Raw genomic sequence first — 27,228 nt, forward strand, 5'->3', positions numbered from 1 at the left:
TTATTTTCAATTAAAAAGATACAAATCAGTATAAATGTCAAAGTCAGCATACACTTTACCTTCAAAACTCTATTTGCTTCATTATTTAAAATAAATTAATCTGAAAACTGCTTTTAAAGATATTTTCCATTAGTTGGTTTGCTAGAGAATATAGGTCCTTGCACTGAAAAATTCTTGTCAAATAATGGCCTGATACAAAACTACTGTAACTCAAAATATTCTCTCTGTTAATTATAACAATTTTTGGATCAGGTCTTTATTTCTGTGTTTGGGGGGTTTTGTTTTGTTTTTTTGTTTGGTTGTTTTTTTGGTTTTCTGCCAAACTTTCCTTTATCCACAGACACTCTCACTTCAATCACAGGAAGTGCTGTAGCTGCAATAACAATATCAATGTTAGCTGTGACTAATCAAGCCACAGATACCTGGGGGGGTTACAGGTAACCTGGTAATCTACCTAAAATCAGTAGATTCCATGGACTAGAACCCTGAGAAAGTAACAAATTATAATTAATTTGCATCACAGTAATGTCCATGAGTGAAATTTCTGATGTAGTCCATGACTTCATTCAAAAATATCAAAAAGAGGGGAATCAGCCTTCTACACACAGCAAACATCTGTTGCAAGTCCACAGTAAGCTCTTAGTTCGACTTACAGGCAGCAAGGACTCATCAGTTCTGCATCGCCAGTAAGTGTCCTTGCTAGCATCTGTTAGAGGGGAAGGGGATATTTCATGTGGCCTTTAATGATATCCAGCCAAGGACCTTCAGTAAAATCCATAGCAAGTGGATACCTGATAGCCTAAAGGGCCTTTGACAGAAGAAACACAATAATCGCAGAGATAATTAGGCAGAATCATACATGAACCTTCATGAAATGAAGCTCCAGGTTCTGCTATTATTGAATGTCAGAAGACCTAACGTGCAAGAGTCTGCCAGTATCACCTTGAACTCCTTATGCACCTCAGTCTTTGGTTCATCTCCACTGTTTAATCTGGTTCTAAACTCATGTCATGTTGTCCAAGAGAAAAAGAAGTGAGCAGTCTGGCAATTAGAAACGGCTCCCAACCTGAATCTTCAGAAAGTCATTTTCTCTTCTTGTCTCTAAATTGAGGATAATTTTTAAACAGAGGTGTTGTGAAGATGAATCACCTAATGTCAGTACAACATTCTGAATATAAAGTGCTGTGCAACTCCAGCTCAAAGCCATGAGAATGGATTTCACCATTTATGGGGGAATATGCTCTGGCACTGAAGGAACCGAGGACCTCAGCTCTGATGGCATTCGAGGAAACACAACAGCATTCTTGGCTGTCCTTCATGCCAGACCAGCAGCATCTGTACCAAAACTCATGGTGTCCAACAGGGAAGCTCTCCATCAATCAGTTTTCCTTTGGTCAAGCCTCATAGTTGTGAAGCTGTCCCAAGAGAAAGCAAAAGGATTTTTATTCTTTTTAGTTGAAGCAGGCATAAGCCCATTGCTAACAGCTAAATTTCTTTCCTTATTCTTAGTCAAAAATACCTTCTTTTCCTCCCAGCTCTGCCCTGTGAACTTCTGCTTGCCATCCTTGTATTATCTCCTTCAGCTAACTTCTTTCCCAAAACACTCACCAACACCTCTAGCTTAAAACCTTGCTTGTGGGTAAACACAGATATTTCTATTCTGACACTTGCTAAGGTACATAAATGGGTTTATAGGCTAGAAAAATAATCAATAAGCAAAGACCATAAAGTGGAGAAAACAGAATTTCAAAGATCTTTGGGTTTTTTCTCAAGAAAAACAAGTTAACCCAAGAACTATTAGGGCTCAAGAAGCAGGGGAAAAAGGATGATTCAGAAAATCATAGAACATACAGCTGATAAAGACTTCAAGAGGTCAGCCAGTCCATCTTCCTCCCTAAAGGCAACAGAAGCTACAGCTTAAACATTCCTGGGAGATTTTTGTCTAATCTCTTTTTAAAGCAGACTCCTTAGGCAGTCTCTACCTGCACACAACCACCCTGATTGCAGGAAGAGTTTTCTTCGTTTAATCTAAATCTCTCTTGCTTCAGGTAAAGAAAGAAGTTATGGATAGTTGGGAGGAAGTGAAAGAGCATCAAATCCTAAAATCCTCCAAGACATTAATTTCTCAAGTGTGGTTAGAGTAAGGAAATCTGCCCACACCTCCACCAAGCTCAGTGGCCAGAGATTTCTCAATATTTCCCCAAAACAGTTTTCCAACTCTTACTATTACATTTGCACTGCCAATACACTCTACAGTGGGAAGTTGCAGGTCAGCATCATTCTGAGCTGTAATTTTTACTTGCTTATCAGTGATTTTTAAAAAGCTTTTGCTAAAGTGCCTCTGGCAAGAATCTGAGGTATCATTGCAAAACCAGTTTTCAAGAACTCAAGGACTGTTTCCATAAACATGTGAATAAAGTAGCCTCGAAGTCTTCTCTGTGTTAGAAGAACATTCTTTTGGAATTTTTTTCCTTCTATTCTCATCAGACAAAGAATATAGTGTGAAACAATCTTGCAGAGTATTTTAATTATGCAGGGGAGCAAAATCCTACACATAGTCCATCTTCACAGGGCTCACTGTAGCTCACCTCTTTCTTGCTTGGGAAATAGCACCAGCAGATATTCAGGTCCTGATCATCCAGTATTCTCCACTAACGTTTCAGATGGCATGAATGAAGACATTTGTTACTTCAGTGTATCTGCAAGCATTTGTCTCACCAGAAAATCCTGGTTTCTACTTTCACCTGAGTTTATTAACAATTGATTGGCTTAACCTACTCTCTCCTTGTTTGGGGTTTTGAATGAGATATGACCTTCATGGTCCTGGCAAGTCATGAATGCAGCAGTTAAGTGACCAAAATATTTGTGTCTTTATTCTCAGTCTCTTCCTTTACATATCTTGGTTTCTTCCATTCTTTTCTTTTTTCCATTGCAAGTTGTCCATCTGCCATGATTCCCTATTCAAACCTTTTCCATGGGCTGACTCTAAATATTACCATCCATCAAAAACCACGAGCAGACTCAGAACACCAGAGGTTGCTCTTCAAGGAGGAGCAACCCAAAAAAAAGAAAAATTCACATGTGAAAACACTTCGATATTTTTCTAACCCAAATCAGAGACATAAATGTACTACCAAGTTGGTGTTTTTATACCCATTTTACAGAAGGCTAAAATGATGCAGAGAAAGAACACGGAGACTCAATCGCTATCCCAAAATGGATTTAAGCATGTGTTTGCTTAGTTCATTAATGCAGGTTCAAACTCCCTGTCAGGACACCATCTGCCAGAAGTATGCAATGTCCTCATCTGGATGCAGACAGTTTCTGAGTGTTTGGCTACTCAGTAGCCAAACAGCTGTCAATAGGTGGATGTTCCATTCACCATTACAGGTATTGCACGACATTCTTAAAATAAGTATTTTGTCTGAACAGTTCAGTCACTGCTTATAGTAGGTTCAATACTGAAAGCAAAGACCTAAAAGCTAGAAAAAGACACTAGTAATTCACAGCACAAACTGCCTTAATTTTGCTCCCCTTACAGTCACTTCTCAGGAAAAAAAATAAATAAATAACAATCTTCAATCTGTTTGTTGTTTCAGTTCATTTTAGGGTGACACAAACAGCTTTCAGTTCTTTACATTCTGCACAAGCCTCCAGAAATATTCAGTGTTTACTAGAGCTCGGTGGTGTTAAATCAAGTATGACTATCACCCTTTAAGGCCTAAATGATAGAGCGATATCCATACCAATAACACATTTTGACAGTGTCAACACCTGCTTACACAGAAGCAGTTTAATGACTCTTATAGACCTGTAGAAAAGGGCATTAAAACTCACTAGGAATCCTAGAAATAATTCTTTATTTTTGGAAGACAGTGTTTTCATTCATAGTATCAAGGCCTTTAGATGAACTCTGTGGCATATTCTACAGTGTATCTCATAAAAGACAAATAGCTGGATGAAAAACTTTATTAAACCAGTCTTTTTCATCATTTTGACTGCGTAACTGCAAATGGATAGGAATTCATACTAGCTGACTCTGAAACAAGAACAATCCTGAAATAATCTCAGCACCTGGTGAGAGCCAAGAAAAGCTTATAAGTTCTTTTTGATCACCTAAAAACTTTCACAGAATTCAAACATAACCAAAATTTTGTAGAAGCTGGGGCTGAAGGAGAAGAGGGGGAGAGGATTTTCTGCTAATTGATTATAAAAGCAGACTCGCTGAATGTTGTAGCACCTGCTGCTACCAACCTTTCCATTGCTGTGTCAGTAAAAAAAAAAAAAAAAAAAAAAGAAAGAAAGAAAGAAAGAACATTGCACCTGGGGCGTAGAAAAATATGTTGTGCCTCAGGTTAAAAAAAAAACTGTTTCCATATACTTGATTAGCCCTCACTTTTGTTTAGTACTCAGCTTGACAATTGATCAACGACAACCAACCACCTGCCAATAAAAGCCAAACACCATAGATTAGAGGAAATGAGAGACTTGACCAAATCTCAGTGCTTCGCCTCACACAGAAGAGTTTCAGCTTATCAAGGTCCCGTCCAAACAGATCTTTAATTATGCATTTCCACGGGAAGCAACAAGCTGCAGAGCTTGCCTGAGGAGGGGAACCTGGACCTGTGGCGAAACCTTCAGCACCACAGCCCAAGGGCTCTGCCGGAGCTGTCGCCTCAATGCCATGGAGTGGGGACACTGCTGGAGCTGTCCCTTCAGCACCATAGCCCAAGGGCTCTGCCGGAGCTGTCTCCTCAGTGCCATGAATTGGGAAGCTGTCCCTTCAGTACCATGGACTGGGACACTGCCGGAGCTGTCCCTTCAGTACCACGGAGACGGACACGGCAGGAGCTGTCCCTCCAGCACTAGGAAATGGGGACACCTTCGGACTCATACCTTGAGTACCATGGACACTGCGGTAGCTGTCCCTTCAGCACCACAGACTGGGGACACTGCTGGCGTTGTCCCTTCAGCACCAGCACTGCCAGAGCCGTCCCTTCAGCCCCACGTCTCAGGGGCAATGGGCCACCTGTCCCACTGCTTGGGGACCCTGTTGGACCTGTCCCCTGGCACTGGCAGAGAAGCATCAGCCTCTTCCCAGTTACTGATGGGCAATGGCCAACCATAAACGCCTTTGATTAAATTAAAGCCACAGTAGTTGAAATCAGCACAGCGAAGAGGTAATCACTCCAGACATGTTGCTAGCACGGCAATATCACAGAGTACAATTAAGTTAGACATAAATTAGTCTGCAGCCATATGCATATTGCTCGACTTTGTGGTCCGCCGATTCCTATCACTGTTTTGTCTAAGGGAAGTTTTGTGGAGATAGAGGTACCCTTCCAGATTAGGCAAGGTCTTTGTTCATTCTGCGATGATTTTTAAGACACACTTTTGCAGGAGTATCTACTGAGTACAGCACGTTCACCATTGCATACCCCACTGCATGTGCTTCTGGAAGTCTGGCCAGCAGGTTTTATAGGGAGAAAAATGTATATGAGAGCATACACAGAGATTTGGAAAAACAGAATCAGCACAAAAGATTAATACAAACATTTTAGATCACTTCCCTGCACAAAAAGAACTTTTCCTAAGATCTTAAATAAAGAACGTAATTTTTTCCCCTCTGTGAGACTAATTAGATTAGGATAAATAAGAAATTAAAGAAAAATCCTCCATGCTGACTTTTGCAGACTAGCAGTAGATCAGAAAATATTATGAAGCCACTTTAGTACTGAAGAGATGGCACAAAAAATAGAAGTGCATTTGGCAAGATGCAGAGAGCAACTATTAATAAACTTTTGAAAGACGGATCAGATATCCTCCCAGAGCAGAGCTTCCCAGATGAACAATTGTTACAGAATGTCTGCCTTTCTGCACCATTCTTTATTACCACTCTTCCTCCCAGTGCCGTTGCTATACACATTTTTAAATTTAAACAATTCAGACATCCCAAAGCGCCTCTGCCTAGAGAAATGCCTTCTATCCTCTGCATGCTGAGGTACTCCGAGCTTCCTAAACAAATCCCAGCCCTATGCAGGAGAAAATGCTACAACTTCCCAAGCAACTCGTACTTGTTCCTGGGTAAAATACTATCAATACAGCAAACTACTGTACAAACAGCCCTCTCTACCTGTCACCAACTGAGCTTAAGAACGCAGCCAAGTATTGCAAGCAGCTCCTAGGCAGGAGTACAGAGCACCGTGAGTACACAGCGTGTGTGCAGAAGGCTTGTTGTAACACAGAGGAGCACGACAGAGCAGTGCTCACTTAGCACAAATAAGTGGCAAGAGACAGGTTGAGGAAGAGAGACTCAGTGGTCAAAGGAGGAAAGAGAGTCCTGATATCATAATGAACAGCGGGAAATACAAATCATCAGCCAGAGTTACATTCTACTTTATATTCAATAACCTGTTAATATATGCATTTGTATTAATATGTCTAATAACAGAGAGGAAGAGGAAATTAAGCCTTAAAAATCTTATCTTTGTAAGGGTAAATAGGTTTTATATTGTCAGATGGTCTTTCCAAGGAAATATTATACTGCCTCAGCTACACTATAGTCAAATACAAACACAAGCAGAGACTTTTCAAAGGGCAGTGGACAGCACGTTCTGCTGAAAACTCAGTATCTTCAGGTGGCGGCGTGAAAATTTCTTGTAACGATCTCTAAATGGCAAAAAGACCAAGTCCTTCTGTATTAATAAGAGAGCTGCTTTTTTGTCCTGTTCAGTATAATGCACTATCAAAAAGCCACGGAGCTAGAGGGGTCTTTTCCCATCTCCATAGATGTTAGGGGGGAACATCCAGAAGTTCTGGGAGAATGTTATCAACTGCCTTAATAAACCCACCTTAAAGAACACAAAACCAGCACAAGCAAACCTGCTCATCCAGCCAAAGCTGGAGTTGTAGCACAGTTCATCGTGCACTCCGCAGCCTCTAATCATCATGGTGTTTATTTTTACGGCAGAGAAGCCAACTTTGTGACAAATGCTTGGCTTTAGCTGCGGGAAGCAGGGAAGTACAAAATGACAGCCTGTGGCTGTGTCCACTGACTGTCCCTTGACTGTCCTGGGAAATGGCACATTTGGGAAGATGGGCAGCATGGATGTGACAGCAAGCATCATTTTGCCTGTCAGACCATGTGCCCACAAAGGGGAGACGCAAACTGTGACCTGTTGTCACATCAGACACTCCAGCTGCAATAAAAACTCCAGGAACATATTGGCAATGCCCAGGGTTTGACCACAGCTGTGGGAACCACCACCACAGCCCTTGCCAACACTAAAACAAAGTTTGCAAAAGCAGGTCTATCCATGCTTGGCCACATTAAGGGCTTTCCCAGCTGATCCAGTTCCCATGCCCTTATCATTTTCATTCTCCTCCAGCTGCCTTTTGCCTAAGCTTTTCCCGTGTCTCTTAAGGTGGAAGAAAGAGTGTGACAACAGGGCCTTCTTCCTCAGAGGAGCCCCAGGAGTGTCACCCTGCCTCTTCCCCTCTCTTTCTCGCCATCCAAGCCACAGCACCATAGTAGCCCCCTGGCCAGTGCCAATGCCCCGAGCTAGACCAGCCCCACGCTTCTCCAGTCTCACCCAGACACAGAGGATCCATCTCCAGGAGAAGAGGTGCGGGACACCGTCCAGTCCAACAAGCGCCCAAAAAGAGCATTAAATTACATTAAACACAGGAGGGAAGTAAAAACAAAACATCCAGCACAGACACCTTTGCACCCCACAGCCTCCCTGCCCCTCTCCCTTTCTTGCAGCCCGGGAAGCTTTTGCCCCAGCCCTGGCCCCATAGGGCCTCCCCGAGGGGAGTCACTCACCGATGGTCGTGATGACCGTGATGGCAAAGTAGAAGGAGCCGGCGAATTTCCACTGGACCCCGGCACGGTGCGGCTCGGACTGCATGATCACCAACTCCAGCTGCCGGTAGTCCTCGCTGGTGATGTTGTACTTTCCTTTGAGCCGGATCTCCTCGGCTTTGAGTTTCTCCTCCTCCCGCATCTCGTTGTCGGACTCCAGGGCATCAAAGACGGCAGCCCCGACCAGCAGGTAGGTGAACGTGCAGATGATGAGGGACAGGGTCCGCACGTTCTGCCTCTTCATGGCCGCCAGCAAGGGGCGAGTGAGGGGACCATGTCCCCCCCTGGCCGCCCGGGGTTCCGACAGGCCGCAGCAGCCACAGCAGGGGAGCAGCTGCCGGGGGGGCCGGCGGCGCCCGCCGCCGCCACTGCCGCCGCTCCGGGGCAGCTTGTGCTGCGGCGGCGGTCGCTCCCCGCCCGCCTGCTCGGGCTCCTGGGAAGAAGAGAGGCACAGGAGGCTGCTGGAGCGCCGGGACCAGGTGCCCTGAAGCCGGGAAACTCTGCGCAGGACCTGCCCAAACCAAGCCGTCCCAGTGCGCAGGGCCATCCAGGGCACCCCCCGCTCCTCCCCAGCACCGAGGCCAGGGGCAGGGGGTCCCCGCCGAGGGGCCGGCGGCCCCGGCACGGAGTCCCGCGGCGGGCGGGTCCCCCCGCGAAGTTGGCGCGGCGGCGCGGGGAAGGGTCGCCCGCAGCCCGGGCGGGGCGCGGCGGGAGGCGGAGGCCGCCGCCGTCCCAAGTTTCTTCAGGCGGAGCGGCGGAGCCGCGGGAAGCCGGGCGGCGGCAGCGCGCCCATCCGCGGAGGAGGAGCGGGGCGAGGGGCGGAGGGCGCCCGGGCTTCGGCCGTCGGGGGCCCGACCCGCCCCGGCCCCGTCTGCCTGCGGGAGCGCCGGCCGGGCGGGTCGGGACGAGCTGGGCGCTCTATTCCTTCCGCCGCGGTGCGCGGAGGGCGGCGGGGAGCCAGGCAGCTGCTGCCTCTGCTGCTGCTGCTGCAGGTGGCCGCGGCGTGGGCAGCGGAGCGGCGTCCGGCGCGGCGAGGGCGGCGGCGGCGGCGGCTGTGTGAGGCGGCGGACGCGGGGCCGGGGGCAGCATCCCCGGGCGCGCCGGGCCGCGCCGCCGCTCCGGCGGGAGGCGAGGGCGCCGGGCCGGCGGCGTGGCCCTGGCGGCGGGGAGCCGGCGCCCCGCGAGCGGGAGGAGCGGCGCGGAGCCGCCCCGGCCGGCGGGCGGGGAGGCGGCGGCGGCGGCGGAGCGAGCACCTGCCCGGGGCAGCGGCGGGGCGGGACGGCGGCGGGCGCTGGCTCCGGCCGCGGGCTGCCGGGAGGAGCGGAGAATCGCCGGCGGCTTCCCCGGGGAGCGCGTGAGGACAGCTCGGCCCCAGGCGGACACAAAGACGGAGGCGAGAAGAAAAATTGAAAAATAAGACCAAAAAAAAAAAAAAGGGAAAGAAAAAAACGAGAAAAAGAGGCGAAAAGGAGGGGAAAATGAAAGGGTACTTTCACGGCTGCTGCCCCGGCGGTCGGGGCGGGGGCTGCTTTATTTAGGATGGTTTTAGAACAAAGCCGTTAAGAAAAAGAGCAACCGTCCTCCTCCTCCTCCTTCTCCCGGGCTCTTGACATCATCTCGGGGAGAAGCGAGCCCGCGCCCCGCAGCCATCGCCTGCGCGCGTGTGTGTGAGAGCGTGTGTGTGCGGGCGTGTGTGTGTGTGTGCCCGTGCCCGTGCCCGTGCCCGTGCCCGTGCCCGCTCCGCCGCGGGAGGCGGGATACGGGAGGCGGGATGCGCGGGCCGCCGCGGGGAGCGCCTTAACCCCCTCGGCGCCGCCCCGGCAGGGAGCGGCCGCGGAGCTCCCCCGGCGCGGCTGCGGCTCCCGCCCGCCTCCCCGGGTTCGGCCACGCCCCGGCCGCCGAGCGGGGCCGAGCGGCGACAGGGCGGGATCGTGCCGTGCCCGCAGGGACAGCTCGGAGCCGCTCCCACCGTCCAGCCGAGCCGAGCCGCGCGGAGCGGCCGGGACAGGTCGGTGCCACCCCAGGGGACAGCGGCTCCGCGGCCACACGCTGAGCGGTACGGCACGGCAGCTCCGCGCACCGCCGCCCCTCCACACACCGCCGCGTACAGCCCGGCACGCCACCGACACACCAGACAGAGCACTGCACACCCCGAGCTTCGCACACCATCGCCCTACACACACCGCGTTACACACCACTGAGCGCACACACAGCCCTACACACCCTGAGCATCACACACACCATGGCCCCAATGCGCACACCCGTGCAGTCCTACACGCGTGTACAGCCCTACACACCCCGAGTGCTGCACACCACCGGCCACACACACAGCCCTACACACCCTGAGCATCACACACCACGGTCCCCACGCACACACCTGTGCAGCCCTACACACCCCGAGCATCACACCCCACAGTCACTCAGCACATTTCATCTTGTGCTGACACTCCACACACCCAGAGATCCACACCTGGCAGCTCTGCTCAGAAACCACACACACACACACACACTGACCTCCGCACACCCAGAGATCCACACATGGCAGTTCTGCTCAGTAACCACACACACACACACTGACCTCCACACATCCAGAGATCCACACCTGGCAGTTCTGCTCAGAAACCACACACACACACACACACACACACTGACCTCCGCACACCCAGAGATCCACACATGGCAGTTCTGCTCAGTAACCCCACACACACACACTGATCTCCACACACCCCAGCCACACACACCAGAGCCCCAAACATCAAAACTCCTGCAGGTCCCCAAACAGATGTGCCACAGCATCACACACTGCAAAACCTGTGCACGCCACGGCTCTCCTCACACCTCCACACAGCACAGCTCCTTCCCCAACCTCAGCATATTCCCCCAAGCACAGGCATGCACACAGACCCAGGACATGAAGGTGGAACTGCATGATCTTAAATGCTCCTTCCAACAGAAACCGTTCTGTGATTCTGTGCTCGTCACATACAACCTACATACACCAAAACGTTCCCAATGGTTCAGAGGAGCCAGCCTGGCTCCACAAGGTCCATACCCAGCCCCACAACTGCCCTAGGGAGGCTGCAATCCCTCAGACCCTCTAGCCATATCCTGCCTCTCACTTCACCACCAGGTTTCCAGCAGCAGGTGTTACCACAGGAGCCTGAGGATGGTTTTATGTACTCCCCAAGACAAGGCTGTCCCTCCTGGTGTTGACTTGCCCATAACTGTGGACATCCTTCTGCATCAGAGCTGGGATTTTCAGCCTTACTCGTTGAAGGCTGAGCTGGTCCTGACTTCTCTGAGCCTCAGGTTACATTCTCTTATTTTAGGTCTGTCTCAAATCCTAGGACTGCAGGGCGCATTACTGTAACTCTCCATGCCTAAAAGCAACCCTGTCTGTCTCACTCCTGGCTATACATCATCTAAAGCCTTTGGATACCCTTCCAGAGATGTGAGGGAGCAATGGAAACCCAGTGCCTTGCAGGTGGATCAGATCAGAGGTCAGTCTCCAAGAGTGAAGCCCTCTGAAAGGTGCACCCCAAGCTGAGTAGATGAAACTGGTCACAAGGCCCTTTGGGAAACTCCTGGATGCAGGGAGGAGGAAGAATTCATTTCATCAGCTCAGCAAACAAGAGTTCACCCTGGGCAAATTCTGAGTCACACCTGAGTGTTACCAGAATTGTTACAGCACCGCTTGGAGCAAGGAGGTCTCACCTGCCAAAGGAAATTGTACAAATCAGCAACAAGGGGAAGGAGCGGAAAGGTGGAGAAGAGAGGAAATATCTGGTTTCGATCAACTCCTTAAAAATAGAAGTCTGATTACTTTTGCCCATTTCTGATTCCTCAAGGGAGAGCAGGGGAAGAGGAATCTATAAATAGTTTGCAACACAGAGAATCCTATAGCAAAGTTGCTGGGAAAGATCAATAGCATGATTCAAGGAGGGCTCCAAATTACATCTCAGGGGAGGGAGGTGCTGAACAGAATTGATAAATGAGTTGCAAATGCTGTGTGTGTTGTGTGTATCTAATTAACAGAGGGTGACTGGGATCAATAGCAAGGAAGGAGATGGTCTAAAAATAGGACTCAGGCAGGGACTGCAACCTGCGGGCAACAGCTTGGATGGAAATGTCCCCTGGAGTAATTAACCTTTAGCTGAAAGTGATGGTTATTTTGGGGTCAAAGTGGTGATTGTGGGCAGCTGGGAAGGGATGAGGTCTCCATGGGACTTAGGGCACAGAGTAGGTGACACTGTGTGGGTACAGGCATGGCCATGAGCTCAGAGCCTTCCTCTGAGCAGGGAACAGTGACAAAATTCTGATTGGTGTGGTGCTTTCTGGAGAAATATCTGAATATTAACATTTTACTGGGGTTGTGGAACAGGAAATATCTGCCATTCTGTGCACTCATGCAGGTTTCAACACTGCTTAGAGAGAAGTAACAGTCATTTTTTTAAACATCTATTTACATTCATAAGAATCTGGGGGTTTCTTCTTTTTTGCTGACCCTGTTGCCAAGGAAGTATCCACTACTCCAGTCTTCACTCATCCAGACTCAACACCATATATATATTTGAGCCACAGAGCAAATGACTTGCAAAGAGAAGTGTCCTTCAGTCCTTCAATCTCCAACAGAGCTCTCAGGCAAACTCCAGGGAGAAGGATTGGCATTGGGCAGGGTGGTCTATGGCTCAGTTTGCAGGCTCTGCTGAAGCTAGGCTGAGCTGGCTTCACCCAAGTGAGAGGAAGAGACACACCCAGGCACAAAAAGTTCATTTTCAGACTGAGTGCAGGATTTGGACCTGGGCTGTACAGCATGACTGAAAGAAAAGGAAACTGTAAAGATGAAGAAGCTAGAAAATATCTCTGGCAGGAAAGGACTGGAGAGGTAAGTGGTGAGTGAAGAGCTCTTTTTTAGTATACACAGAGGTGACTAAAAATTCCTGGACTAAAATTTTCTCCACAGGATTAAAAAAAAAAAGTATTTTATTCTGTTATAGATGGAGCTATGTCAAACCATGACAAAGGAACCAAGGAACGAAACATGTTTAGTCACAAAAGGAAAGTTAACTCAAAGGGCCAACACAAAACTTACTTACTCTCAGGTTAAGTCTAACTTGAGGGAGAGAATGCAGGTAGGAAGACAGCTCTGAGCTGTGCACTGGGTGCCCTGGCTGCTGACAGCTCTGCTAACCCAAAGTTGTACCTACTCTCTCCACAAAGAGCCAAGGGGAATTTGAAATCTCCCACATTTAAGGTAAGAGCATGTGGGTGCTGCTGTGTCACAGCAGCTCTCCTGTTTTACCTTGAGTTTGCTCTGCAGCAAAGGCAAGAGGCAGCAACAAAGGCACCTGGATTCTGAGTTCTTCTCCAGTCCATCCTGTGGACCTGACAGAGGTTCTCCTTGAGAGAAATCTAACGTCTCTCTCTGTGCAAGAAGGGGCTGAGAGCTGCAAATTCATGAGCCATCTTCCAGAAAAAACATAAGAGTCACAACAGACCAGAAGAGGAAAAAAGCCCCCAAAACAAGAAAAATAACTGAAAAATATGATCAAAACTAGGAAGAAGACCTAACCTGTTTATTTTTCAGCACAGATTATAAAGAAATCATTTTCTTTTTCTGAAAACAGTGGCCAGAAGATGACCAGAACAGCAGTTCTGATTCAGACCAAAGTTCGTTGAGCCCAGAAAGTCCCTCACCTGCACAGGCTGTGAAGGCACAAGGGAGAAATGCAAGTGGAATAAGTATGTGTGGTTCTTTATTATCTCCTTAAATATTCTCCCAACCTCAAACTATTTTAAATCACTGGATTTTCTGAGTTCTCATTTATTTGCTCTATCTAGTGACTCATGGCAGATCTTTCTCCCAAGCAGTTGTCCTTCTCCTCCTGAACCCAGCTGAAATTTATTGCATCCTCAGCAAAAATTCAAGCCAAGGCCAGACTGGATGGGGCTCTGAGCAGCCTGGTCTGGTTGAAGATATCCCCACCCATGGCAAGAGAGTTGAAATGAGATGATCTTCATGGTCCCCTTCCAGCCCAAACCATTCTATGATTCTATGATTCTATGAAAAATTCTCATCCTCCCTGGAGAAGAATGGATCAATGGATCTGTTATTCAGAGCAGAAAGAGCACTCCCTTTTATCTGCTTAGTCCAAGCTTCCTGCAATGCTCCCCAGGCCCTGGGCTGGAGGAACACACTGTGCAGTGTCCCCATGTCATCAGGGTTTGGTGAAGACTTTGAAGTTGAAGAAAGTAACTGTGGTTGTAAGAAAGAGGTCGCAGGCGGGGAGGCGTGGTGACGCGGCAGCAGAAGGACACACAGCAAGCAGTCTGCGGTTCTCCAGAGGTTTATTGAGAGGTGCATCGGGGAAGGTCTGGGGAAGGAGAGCCGGGGCGGGGCGAAGCGGGGACAGGCGCGGGGTCTGGAGCTCCAGAGACTGCAAGCTGCCGGCGGCAGTTCTCATGGCAGTGGAATGGCGGCGGCAAGAAGCACCAAACAACCAGTGGCATCGGGTTTTAAGGGGGAGGAGAGAGGGAGTGGTTTGGCACGCAGGCCAACTGGGAAAGCCATAGGGAAGAGGGACAGGGGTATCAACCAATGATTACAAGCAAGGGGAGGATACACAATTCAAACCAACCAATGCTGTACAACTTAAGAGGGGAACAAAGGGGAACAGTCTGGAAGCAACCTATATATGGAGAAGGGGCGGGGGAGGTGTCTGGGCCAATGATCTTCCTTGCTGGCGCATTGCCGCAGGGGCTCATGGGCTGATCTTCTTGTCACCATGACTGAGACAGCATAGGCTGTCCCTGCCCCCACGGTCGGCCTTCTGGCTGGCAACTTAGAGGCATAAACCTCCACAAGTAGCTACATTTTTAGCCACTTCCCCCCATGCAGAGCCATAAAACAACATTTCTATATGGCTCTCCCATCTCTACTACACAAGGGTAAGAGGTTCTGTGTATGAGCAGCTGAGCAAGGCAGAGGTGTAGCCCTGGCTTATTTTGCCCTATAAAATGTCTCTGGCCCTTTGGGGGATTTATTAGAATTACCACTATAAAAGAGTCACTGTGTTGAATTTTGCTGTGGATGTTCTTTTAAGTGACAATTCATGGAAGGTGGTCACACGTAAGGAGTAGTCGTGCTGTTCATGTTAGAGGAGGGTTACAAATCTGTACAATTCCAGTACCTAGTGAGACTGGCAATACATAACAAAGACACTGCAATTTCAGTCATTAAGAATCACCCGAGGTCCCCCATAAAAATTCTTCCCTGCAAGTCTACAAAATTCATTCATTAAATCATCTGGCCATGAATGAAGTCTGTCCTTTACAACGCAGCTGCAGCAGCAAAGTAAATGCAATTTTAAGAACTGAGGAGTGGCTGAGTTAAAAATGCAATGCCTGACTCAAAGCCTGTCATAGCCATATCCATCAGCTCTGGCGGCCTTTGGATCAGGGTGTTATCAGGGACACAGAGATTATGATGACAAGTATTAGTGACTGGGTAGCAAGGAGTCAGACTTCCCTTTAATTCCACAGGCTCTCTTCATGTCCTTTGCTTCCGCCAGCTGTGTGCATTTGCACAGTCACTGAAGTGTTTGTGGACCATGGACTCAGTCGACTGAGTGCAAGAGGAAGCCGAGCTCAGGTTACTGGGTGAATGCATCTGTGTCCTCAGAGCAGTAGCTCGGGAAAATGATGGAGGAGGGAACCTTCCCTGTGCAGCTCTCATTTTATCCTTTGTGCCTTTATCCCATTGATGTTCAAAGGCGTGCAACCTCTGTTGGATACTCGGGCAGCACTCACATGATTCAACAGCGTTCCCTTCGTCAGGCAGTGTTTGTGCAGGAGCAGGTGCTGGTGCTTTAATTCTTGCCTCCATTCCCCTGTGCCTGCAACATGACAGTCCTCTTGAAGGTAATCAGCAGTGACAGAAAACATGCACCAAGAGTCTCATTGACTTAGGGAGAGGGTGCTTGTGTGAAGCAACTTCACACATGGGAGAAAATAAGGAGCAGGATCAGACCTACGCTTCGTATTTTTCCCCCACTTGTTTCTTTTTACAGGGAATTCACTAATATTAAATCCACCTAGGTGGCAGGAATGTGAGCATCTGGTCGAACCTAAATAGTCTCTTCTGTTCTATTTTTATCCTCGTGTATCATTTTTATTCTGCAGAGCCTGTGCATGGCAGAAAGGGTGAGTTCACTTCTCAGTGTACAAGCCAAAGGTCTCTTCCAGAACTGCTGTGAAGGATTTGGAAGATATTTCACTCAAGCACAGAATTTATATATAGGCACAAAGCTTTCATTAAACATGAGCAGTCACAGGGACAGCATCAGTCACTGACGGTAATGTATGCACGTCTTGTAGGCACACTATAGAGGAGAGAGCTGCTTGGAGGAATTAATGCAGCAAAGGTGTTGGATTGGGATGCATTTGTTACTGAATTTACTCTAAGTTTCCTGAGCCACTGTGGCTTACAGGTCTATTTGTAGATTACCAAATGCTCACAGTGTGACTGTCACTTTTGCATTTACTGCAGCTGATGCCTCAATGTGATATTTAATGCATGTTTTAGGTGAATACCTCACGTACCAAACCTGCCCCTGGTTAAGAATAAGCCTTTGAGGAAAACCCTGGCAGGGTAGAAAGGAAGATCCCTGAACAGGTACAGCTCTCACCATCATCACCAGAGCTAAATGAGCTGCAAAGATGCAGAGCTCTGGGAGAGACATCTTCCTGCAGCAATGGGTACTGTATTTTGGTGCAACAATTTCTGAATGAATTGGTGGAAATGTGCATTTCATTAAAATCACCACTGAAGAAGGAAAGCAATTGCTATGGGGGCTTGCTGGCTAGTGCAATAAGCTGCAACTGTTACTAATGGAATGCCACAGTAAAGGCAAAATAGGAGTTATCATGTATATTTGCTGTGGAATTGTCCTCTTCTGCCCAGAAAAAAATTGCTTAGAATATTTAGAATAACACTGAATAAAATGTGAACAAAATGTGAATGAAATGTGCTGGTTTATCTTACTTGTCTCTGTTGATTGCTTGAGCAGCAGGATCTAGTTTTTACCTCCTTGGAATAAATGGTTGATGGTTGATACTCATCCTTTTTATTTGGAAGAGATTCAGTGGGGTCTTCCACATCCCCCCCCCCTATTTTTTTTTCCTATTTGAGGAATCATGAATAAACTCACCCTTCAGAGACCTCCATAATTTTCACAGTGCATTTTGTTCTAACATATTTTTTCTGGCCTCTTTTCCCATCATTTATGACCTGACTGCCTCCCAGAAATGGAAGCACTTTTCCCAACCAACATTTTCCTCCTGCACATACCATTTTTCAGGTAGGCAGCAGAGAGTTTTACCACAGCTGCAGGGAAAGCCTGTGGAAGGTGGGGTACCCAGCTGCAGTGTTAGCCTAAATCTTCCCCAAAAAAAGATGGGCACCTTGAGGGTTGTCCCCACTGCCTCCACTTGCAGCTTTTGTCAAGCTGCCTTGATGGTCCATGGCCTAAATACTGAATATTCCAACATAATCCCTGAATACTGCAGTTGTGGGTGCTGCTTTGAACTCTACCTAGGACACCTTAGGACCAAGAAAGCCAATCTGTTGTAGAGCAAGTGGAAGAAAAGCTTGTTCCCTCATCTCCACAGACATTCTGGAAGTGTCACCTTTATCTCACCAAATTCAGACAGTGGTTGGACTGACTAGCAATTAAAAAGCTGGTGCTAAATGTGACTCTGCTGAAATGGAAGTAAGACCATAGCAGCAGCTTAAACCTCTGCTAATTCAATTACATTTAGCTGTGCCAGATATTTTACAGATATTTTCCAAAATAAATTCCAACCTGTATGTACAAAAAAAGCTAAACCGTTTCTTTGAAAGGAAGATTATAGTGTTACTGGTGGAGATCAGGCAGGATATTTACTGCAGTGAAAACCTTTCCTGAGAAACTCATAGTCAGGGCAAAGGCAGTACCAACTCATGGAGAGAATTTGCCACCACCTCATATTATCACTTAGTTTGAAACTGGAGGAGGGAAGGAAAATGAACCTTTAATAACTGCCCAGATCTAAAATCAATTTCAGTGCTCAAGACAGCTTGTAAACATACAATATGCTTTAAAAAGGATTGATGCTGAGCAAAGTGAGGTGCACATTTTCCTGCTGTTGAAGTCAAACAAAGCTCTTAAACAGCTCCCATTTTCGAGGGTGCATAAATGACTACGTTATTAAGAGCCTTCCTCTGTCTAAAGATGAGAGATTTGCTTCTCAGCTCTCTTACACACATTTAAATCAGGAACAACCCACTGAGAATTGACCTGGTGTACTTTTGTTATGAGAAAAGAATAGAAAAAAAAGTCTTGTATAAAAAATTTCTAACAAGGATATAAATTATGATGATTTACACTTTTGGGCCAGGAGTTGCGATTCCTTTTAAAACCACAATTGATTGATGAAGCCTCACAACATGCCTGTGATTCAGTAAGTACTACACTCAGTTTGCAGATGGTTGCTCTGAAGCACAGCATTGTTATAGGGTTACAAGCCCAACAAATGAATGAGTGGCAGAGTGTGAACCAAATGCAGATTGCTATATCCTGATTATTACAGAGCAGTGCTTTGGGACAGCAATTTTTTTCTTGTGGTTGTCCACAGCACAGCAAGAATCTCTGTGGTTTTGTCTCTCTTGGCTACCAAAGATGACAACTTAGCATGGTACTGCTGCCTTTATACCTGCACAGTGTCACATCTCATCATCCTGAGATCCATGGATTTGCTTGACAATCCACAATACCCTCAGGGTTCAATACTGGGCTCGATATTGTTTAACTTAGTCATAAATTACTTACATAAGGGCAGAAGCCTCATCAGCAAGTTTGCTGATGACACAAAGCTGGGAGAAGTGGCCAACACCCCAGAGACCTGCACAGACCTGCAGAAGGACCTCATCAGGTGGGAGAGTTGGGCAGGGAAGAGCTGTCTGAAATTCAGCAGAGGTAAATGGATCCTGCACCTGGAGGGGAATGACCCCAGGCACCAGCACAGGCTGACCTGCTGGAAAACAGCTCTGCAGAGAAGGACCTGGGGGTCCTGGTGGCAACAAGCTGTCCCTGAGCCAGCAGTGTCCTAGTGGCCAAGAATGCCAGTGAGATCCTGGGTGCATTGGGAAGAGCATTGCCAGCAGGTCGAGGGAGGTGATTCTGCCTCTCTGCTCAGTCCTGGTGAGGCGCATCTGGGCTGGTGTGTCCAGTTCTGGGCTCCTCAGGACAAGAGAGACATGGAGCTCCTGGATCTGGGCCGGTGGAAGACAACAAAATACGACTGAAGGACTGGAGCATCTCTCTTACAAAGAAAGGCTGAGAGAGCTGGGGCTGCTCAACCTCAAGAAGAGATGACTGAGAGGGGCCTTATCAATGTCTGTCAGTGTCTGCAGGGAGGGCTTAGAGATGGACCAGGCTCTGCTCCTGGTGCCCAGCAATGGCACAAGAGAAACAGGCAGAAACTGATGCACAGAAATTCCACCTGAACATGAGCAATAATTTCTTTACTGTGCAGCGACCAAGCAGAGAACAGATTGTCCAGAGAGGGTGTGGAGTCTCCCTCAGTGGAGATATTCCAGAACTGTCTGGACACAATCCTCTGCCATGTGCTCTGGGATGTCCCTGCCTGAGCAGGGAGGTTTGACCAGATGACCCCACTGTGGTCACTTCCAACCTGACCCATTCTATGATTCTGTGTAATGCATTTGAGTCACTGAGGTGGAAGTTGAAAAACCATGCTTACTAGGAGATTTAGAGATGCTCAACTGCCAGCCAGGCTCAGTAAGTCCATCTTGAGCGACCAGCCAAGAAAAGGGATGGCTGCCACTGATGGTTCGCAATATCCAACACAGAAAAGATATGTGCAACACAGAAAAGATCAGTGGTAAGGGCAGAATGCACAAAGAGAATTAAGTGTATGACAGCAAAGGTCGTCATGCAGGGGATCTAACCTAGATGAGGGAAAAAGCAGACTGGAAAGCAGGTGTAGAAGACTGAGGAGGGAAGTGGACAGAGAAATTTGATGCTGAGGCTGTGGGGTTTGGAGGGAGATGGTGCAATCAGTCATTTGACACTGGGCAGAAAAAAAATCACAGTCAGAACTCAGAAAATGTTTATCAATGTCCACTTCAGCTGTGTCTGCAGCTTTTCCAGCTGTCTGGAGACTCTGGATGAATCCACTTGGCATTTTTTCTTGAAGGCAACAAAGTAGAGGAGGGAACAGAGAGCACCCGCATTTTATTTTCCCCAGGGGGACAGATAGGCTGTCATGCAATGTTCCAAACCCAGGGGATTCTTGGGAGAGGCACATTATGTCCAGTGAAGTTATCACTGGCATGATAATGATGTAATGAAGTGGGTCCTGAGACCCAAACTCTGTTCTGTGTGCCTTTAAGGTTTCTGAGCATGCCTCTTGCTAAGGTTTTTTTCTTGCATGGACATACTGCAGAGACTTTTGCCTGTGCTTGCATGTCAAGAGAATATATGTGAGAAGAAAGAAAAAGATCCAGATCTCCACCAGCTCCTCAGTTTTGTGCTCTCAGTCTCCCTTAGTGCAGCTGGAGAGTCCTTGTGTGTGGCAATAGCTACGGGGCATTAACCCTAACATGCCTCCCAACCAACCATTCCCACCATTCTCCTGGAAAGACAGTATAGGAGGGAAACCTGCTGTTTAAATAGACATTCTGTGAGATTAATTTTATGTCTGCAGTGGATTCATTTCTCTACTGCTAAACTATAGTGGAAAAGCATCTTTGCAAGTGTCTGCAGACGCCTGCTTGCAGAACAGAGCTTTGCATAAGCTTAGTAGCTTTTCCCCAAAAGCAAAGCAAGCTGTCTGACTGCAGCACGCAGCTTCTGCTGGATAACCAGGCTGCTTTTAGGACCTGGTGCCAGCTTAGCTAGACAGTGACTGTTCACACCTCCTCACAGCCCTAGGCAATGTTGCTTGGCCAGCAAAGAGCTTGTGGTTAGTGGTGGCCAAGTAGCGTGACTGGTGCTGGCCCTGGTGCTCCAGTGTGTTCTCAGGGCACTGCTGGGCTCTTCCTCGCTGATCCTGCTTTAAAATTACATTAAGTAACCCACAAGAGTTGCAGGTCAGAAGTCTGTGAGAAAATGGCAAATGATATTTCTGGCCTGCTAAGTCAGGCAAAGGAGATGGGGAAGGAGGGGCTTGGAGATTTTTGGTTTTCTCTGAAGATTGTGCCTTGGCAAGGTTAATAATTTCTGGCAGATTGAAAAGGCCTATTGGGCAAATTGGCAAGTCTCGAAAAAGCCTTTTTCGAGCAGACTGAAAACGCAGAAATCTGAGCTCTGAATATGAAGCTGCTTGATAGCTTCATGAGACCACTTACTATCAATCTCATCCTCTTAGCAACTGTATGAACAGCAGGACACATGATTGAATGTTTTTCATATCTTGTGAAATAAACTGCACTCCACTTCCTACTGCAGCAAATGTCAGGTGTGAGAGATAGAACAGGGGCTGAGGTGCACTCCAGACCCTGGCACCTTCTGCATCTCAAACATATTCAGTTCCATCCCTCCACAAGCTACACAAGATTGAATTCATCACACTTTCCAGCACACTGCTAAGTAAAACAGAAGACAGATATACTACTAATAGTTGAGGCTTCTTATAGCAGCCTCATCTGTTATCACATCCTCCACCATCATTCAACTTCTACTCCCACCTCGCAGTTACTCTGGCCTCGTACTCTGTTTATCTTGCTCTTCCTCTCCTGACTCTGTGCCTCTTTCCATGCTTCTCAACTTTCCTGGATTCAGTTTGCTGACCCCTGATGCCACCAGCTCATGCAAATCCTCAGGAAAAACCACTTCTGTCATGGCACAAGACCAAAGCTCAGGATCAGCTCTGTGGGATGCCAGCAGAGGTCTGTGCTCCTGGCTCTGTATAAGGTGGTGGTGTTGCATGGGGCAGCTCTTTGCACCCCTCTGGGCCTCAGTATGGGAAGGAGAACCTTACAGCCTTGCTCAAGGCTTGATTCTTTGTGTGTCTTGAGGTATAGAAAATAGGAGTCTGGGTTTGGTGGAAATGACTGGTTTCACTTGCAGTTTGTATGAACAGAGACTGAGAATGAATGAAAAGACTTTTAGGATTTAGCCCAAAGCACCCACTATGAATATGTCATTAAATCCATCCTTGCACAACTTCTGTAATTAAGGAATGGGATAGGAGCTCCAGGCCTGACCTGCAGCTGCATTTGGGGGATCTGAGGAGAGAGGGAGAATTTAATTCTGTGTAAGATCACTATTAACTGACACACTGTCATGATGCTTTAGAGAAAAAAGAGAGGGGATGATTACAGAGGGAGAGCAGGAGCCACAAAATAGCACTTTTATTTTTCAAAACCTTCACATAACTTGGCAGAACAAATGACAACAGAAGTTAAAACAGCACTTTTCAATTTTCTATTCTTTATTTCCACATGATTCTTTTCTGGAACTGCAATTAGGATATTTATTTCCCTGTCTTGTGCTTTTTCAACACAGAGTGTCAAATGAAAAATAGATAGAAAAGCATGGCTCTTATCTCCATATAGACATAAGAGTGCATTTCTGCAGGACTAGATCCAGGTATTCGTGATGCTCATAGTCACCATTACCCTATTACCCAAATGCCTTGCATTAATGGATTTCTCCTTGCATCACTTGACTGAGAAGAAATTCAGTGCTGAATTACTACCCACATATTACAGACAGGAAAATGCATCTTAGAGAAATTACAGCATTGACTGAGTGCTCACAGGAAATCTGTGCAGATCAGAAACCTCAATCAAAAGCAACGCAGACACAAAGGCCAAATCTGCTTCCCCAAATATCTGTCCAGCATTTATGAGGAACAGATTTCCCTGAGGCTGCTCCCCAGCCAGGCCCACACAAACAAGATTTCAAACCACTACATGATAAACTCAAAGCCTAACCAAAATCTTGAGCTGACAGTAACTGGAGAAAACGAAGCATCAAAGCTGCCAACAATGTCATTTACACCTGCTGAGAATTTGACCCAATCCATTCACTGCTTCCAATTACACAGACAGTAAACCATTGAAATTGTCAGATATTATATACCTTTAGTGGCAGATCAAAGCAGTCCTCTAGACTGTAAGATCTCAGGGAATTTCTCTCTGTTGGATTGGGAAGAACAAAAATTTTTAATGTGAGGCAAGTATTCTCTTTCTGCAGTATTGCTATTAAATTTACTAGAAACAGGGAATTTCTTTTGTAAGGAAACACGTTCTCATGAGAAATTTCTGATGAAGAAACTTTCCTCCAGCTCTGAATTCCCATCAGATACCATTCAGGATCTCCTGATTTGTGTCACAAGTTCGCTTAGGGAATTTAGATGATTCGTATAAAGTCCACACACCTCATAAAGGGCTGGAGTAAAAGAAGAACTCAGCCTGTGGAGGAGGAGGTACTTTGGTGCCACAATGGTTTGCGATTGCAGTGCTTTGGTAATTCTGCTCTGCTTTTGGTATTGAAAGGATTGTGTAATCCTGCTTTTCCTTCTCTCTCAAAAACCTGTTTTCTGCTAACATTGTTGGAAGCCTGTTGTAGCTGTTAGCCTGTCACAATGAAACTGTGGCTTTATTTATTTAAACAGAAAAAAAAAAAAGACAGTCTGTGTGCCTGCGCCTCTTCCTGTAGGAATTTGATCAAATTTAGCTTTACAAATACAGAAATAATTCCATTCAGAAGAGAACCCAGAGATATTGTTGTCTGTATGATATCCAATGCTTTGTTTCAGAGCTGCAGGGAACAGTCTCCATTTTTCAGCACCAAGATTCTTCCTGACTAAAGAAGAACATGGAACCTTTTCACTAAACTTCCCAGCCTGAAGGTTTTTCCAGCCCTCTCTAGCTCCAGGACATGTCCTTCTAGTGTCTTGTCAGCTTTCAGATTGTCTCACCTTTTCATTCCTATTTTCCTTTGCACTTGCTCATTATCTCTCTCCTCCATTCTCAGCAATCTAGTCCTTAGTTAAGGTAAATGTCAACTTTTCTCTCTACTGGCATGAAATGGTATTTTAACATTTATGCTCTTGCTTTGCCTCAACTCATAATTAAAATGATCAAATTAGCTATTTCATTAAAGTCAATGGCCAGACTGCTAACAGAGCCCCTCTTTTAGTACAATTTAACATCAGCATACAGTGCAATGTAGGTGCCTAGCACTTAACATATGCCAGCTGGAATAGACACCAGTTAGCTCTGAAGCTAACTGAAATAATTTGTCACTATTGAGCCAGCGAAGAATGTTTTACACTGGTTGCTGCAGTTTAAGTATCTGGGGCCAAGTATTCCAGCTCCTCCATTCAACAATATCACACAATTTATCTTAACTCCTGTTCCAGATGTCTGAGATCATCACAACAGCTGTCTGGTATGAACCAAGATTGCTTTAACCAACCTTCAAGCTCTCCTGGTCCAAGTGGTTGCCCTTTGTCTGCTCACAGTGGTGGTAAAAGAGATCCAAGGTCACTAATGGAGATCCCAGGGTCCATGAATGGGCATCACCCAGCACTGCTCTGCCCACGACCTCCTTTTCCCTGTGAGACCATCACACATCCCTAATGCATGATCTGGATAGAGCAGCTCATTTAAAATCACTTATTGACTCAGCGCCTGGGAGAGATCCGTGAGGGTTACAGAAAGGCACTAAAACAGCTGTACTGTAATGAGAATGGGTCTGATTAGTGACACACATGTGCCAAAAATTTCCTTGAAGGGCTAGGTTAGCACACACAGGAGAATGAGGGCTCTGGTATTTAACAGGGTTTTTTAATCTTTGCTTATGCAAAAATGGATCACTTGATTCTGTGTTCTTGGGGTTTTTCAAAAATTGACATCTCAGTACTGATAATAACTGAACTGAGTGTGCCTTCTGAGGCATTCAGTGTCCTTTTCCAAGTGTGCCCCATAAAGGGTAAAACTAATTTTACACCAAGAAGTCTGAATATTAATGACCATTCTGAGGTCTTGCAGTTCCCAGTGTGGGAAAGGGGATCTGGGAAGAGCTGAGAAGTCCCTTGGACAGCTAAACTTGGTGTTCACACTACCTTCAGGAGGATGGAAAACTCCCACCCCATGCCCTACAGCAGATTAGCAAACCCTGTCCCCCAGGGCTCTGCACCACTGGTACCATGAAAACCCATAACTCTGTAACTGGACATCCCCAATGTCTATGCTAATCTCATCTGAAAAATCCTCCCTGGCAATTATAAGAATTACAGAGACTACTGTAAACCACTCTGAAATTATCCTGCTATCACATTGCCTATGCTGTGGCCTGTGGAGAAGATTTGCTTCCCACAGAACAAAGGCACTGCAGTGTCAGTGGGACAGGGTGAGTTTCTGCTTCTTCATCTGTTATGTTCTATATGGGAATCTCTTAATGTCACGGAAGTATTGGAAAACTGCAGAAAGTCAAGGACATTTGAGACAGGTTCCGTGAGCACTGCATGCACACTCAGTAGTGGCATTGGGGTGAGGGTATTTTGGAGAGAACTTTGCTGCAACAAGAAGCTTTACAGACATAGGAACAATACTATGCATTAAATATGTCTGTTTGCTCTCTTTACTTTTATGTTTTCTTGTGTCCTATCACAGTGACATCTGTGCTGATGAATTTTGCCATTAGAAGCTAGGATAATATCCCAATGATTAATTCTATAAGCAACTCACTTTCTGACATAATCTTACCTAGACAGGTATTGCTTCCAATATTTCATACTTGCCCTTATTAAAGCCAAAGACTTCATTAACTCCTGGTGTGTGCTTACAGAAATGATGGAGACAGATTATTTTCAGGGGTGCAGAGTAAAAAGATGAGACGCATCAGATACGGGTTGTAGGTAGGGGAAATTCTGCTATTTGCAAGGAAGCATTTTTCACAATGTCCCAGCTAAGCACTAGAACAGGCTTTCCAGACAGTCTGTGATTTCTCCATTCTTAGATATCTTAAACTCTGCTGGAGGGAACCCTCAAGCAAACTGACCCAGCTATGAAATGAGTCTTGCTTAGAACAGGAGGTTGAACTAGAGGCCTCCAGAGGTGCTTCCTAATCTACAGTAATCCCTGATTCTAAAATATATTTATAAGAATAATTTGTTTTCTAGAGTGTTCAAGCAAAGAGCAATGCTATTCATTTTAAATGGCATGGAAGATGGATCTGAAGGCTTTTACACCTGAGATAATGATTTTCTTCAGCTTTTGAGATGAAGAGCTACCAGGTTCCTTGTGAATGATGTCTTTTGGAAAGCAACACGTAATGCACTTCAAAAAGCTTAGACAGTGAAATAGAATTGAATTAATCAGCAGACAGGCTCAGGATTTGGTTTTAGAGTTGTTTTTCCACAAGACTTTACTCTTAGATTTTCTGCCAACCAATGATGAAAAAGAAACAATACACATAACATGTGTAGACAAAGCTGCTTGACCTTAGTCAATCATACATTCATGGAAAAGAGTTCATGATAGATGGAGACACAGTGGCAGAAATTGTTCAGCTTCAGCACATAATTTCAGCCATAACCTATTCATGGACAATTCGTGAAGAAAAGGGAAAAAAAGAGAGAAGTAACATTTATCAGAGAAATTATTGATGGCAAATTACTCTCCCAAAACTGCCTGTTCTCTATCCTCCATTAATGTTACCCTACCTCAGAGCTTGGAGGAAGGAATGCTGATATCCTAGCCAGGCTACTGCATCAGCTGTCACTCAACAAATGAGGAAATCATTGTATTTGCAAACACTGCAAGCAAATCACAGTAAGCAATCTTCAAGAACATGCACTTTGAGTTCACTCTCATGTAACTGTTGGCATGTCTGCAAATAGAACTGGCACTGTTTAAGTTGAAGATTGATTTATCATTGCTTTGATGATGGACACTCATATTCCCCCCTTTTTTTAATAAAATGCTTATTTTTTTGCTTTTAGCTTAAGTCTGCACAAATATTGATAATGGCATCATTAGGTCATTAAGGCCTAAATAACAACTAAGTTCAGACCAAAACTATAAACAAGTTTGGGTTTGCATTTTAAAAGCACCTGTTCTATCTAAGCCAAGGTTACATGAGGACTTTAAGTCTTACTCTGCCCTCCCCCAGATCTTGATTCTAAGATTCTAATGTTGCCAAAACCCATGAAGTTGTACTCTGGGATATACACGTTGCACTGTGATTTTATAAAGAGCTGAAAACAATTTTTTTTTAAAAAGAGACACAATAAAATTTCTTCATTGGATATATGGTTCAGGCAAACATCTGGATGTGAACTCCTTT

General features: G+C 46.3%; 1 protein-coding gene and 1 long non-coding RNA gene across 4 annotated transcripts in view; one reads left to right on the forward strand and one right to left on the reverse strand.

The window, feature by feature from the left end:
- Positions 1–8,791, reverse strand: part of KCNK9 (potassium two pore domain channel subfamily K member 9) — an 82,138-nt gene extending 73,347 nt beyond the window's left edge. The window contains exon 1 of the mRNA XM_085053639.1: positions 7,826–8,791. Within this exon, the coding sequence (XP_084909765.1) occupies positions 7,826–8,411 (586 nt within the window). The 5' untranslated portion in view covers positions 8,412–8,791. The remainder of the gene's footprint in view (positions 1–7,825) is intronic.
- LOC146442475 (uncharacterized) lies at positions 7,969–16,877 on the forward strand. 3 transcript variants are annotated; one of them, XR_014850282.1, is made up of 3 exons: positions 7,969–8,054; positions 12,277–13,606; positions 16,046–16,877. It is a non-coding gene; the product is annotated as an uncharacterized LOC146442475 (long non-coding RNA). The 3 variants fall into 3 exon arrangements; XR_014850281.1 differs by lacking the exon at positions 7,969–8,054 and having other exon boundaries at positions 9,792–12,749; positions 13,492–13,606; XR_014850280.1 differs by lacking the exon at positions 7,969–8,054 and having other exon boundaries at positions 9,797–13,606; positions 16,046–16,218; positions 16,449–16,877.
- The last annotated feature ends 10,351 nt before the right edge of the window (positions 16,878–27,228 follow it).

The sequence above is a fragment of the Lichenostomus cassidix genome, chromosome 2 (genome assembly GCF_008360975.1).
Source record: "Lichenostomus cassidix isolate B80296 chromosome 2, HeHo_3.0, whole genome shotgun sequence".
In the NCBI taxonomy this organism is placed as follows: domain Eukaryota; kingdom Metazoa; phylum Chordata; class Aves; order Passeriformes; family Meliphagidae; genus Lichenostomus; species Lichenostomus cassidix.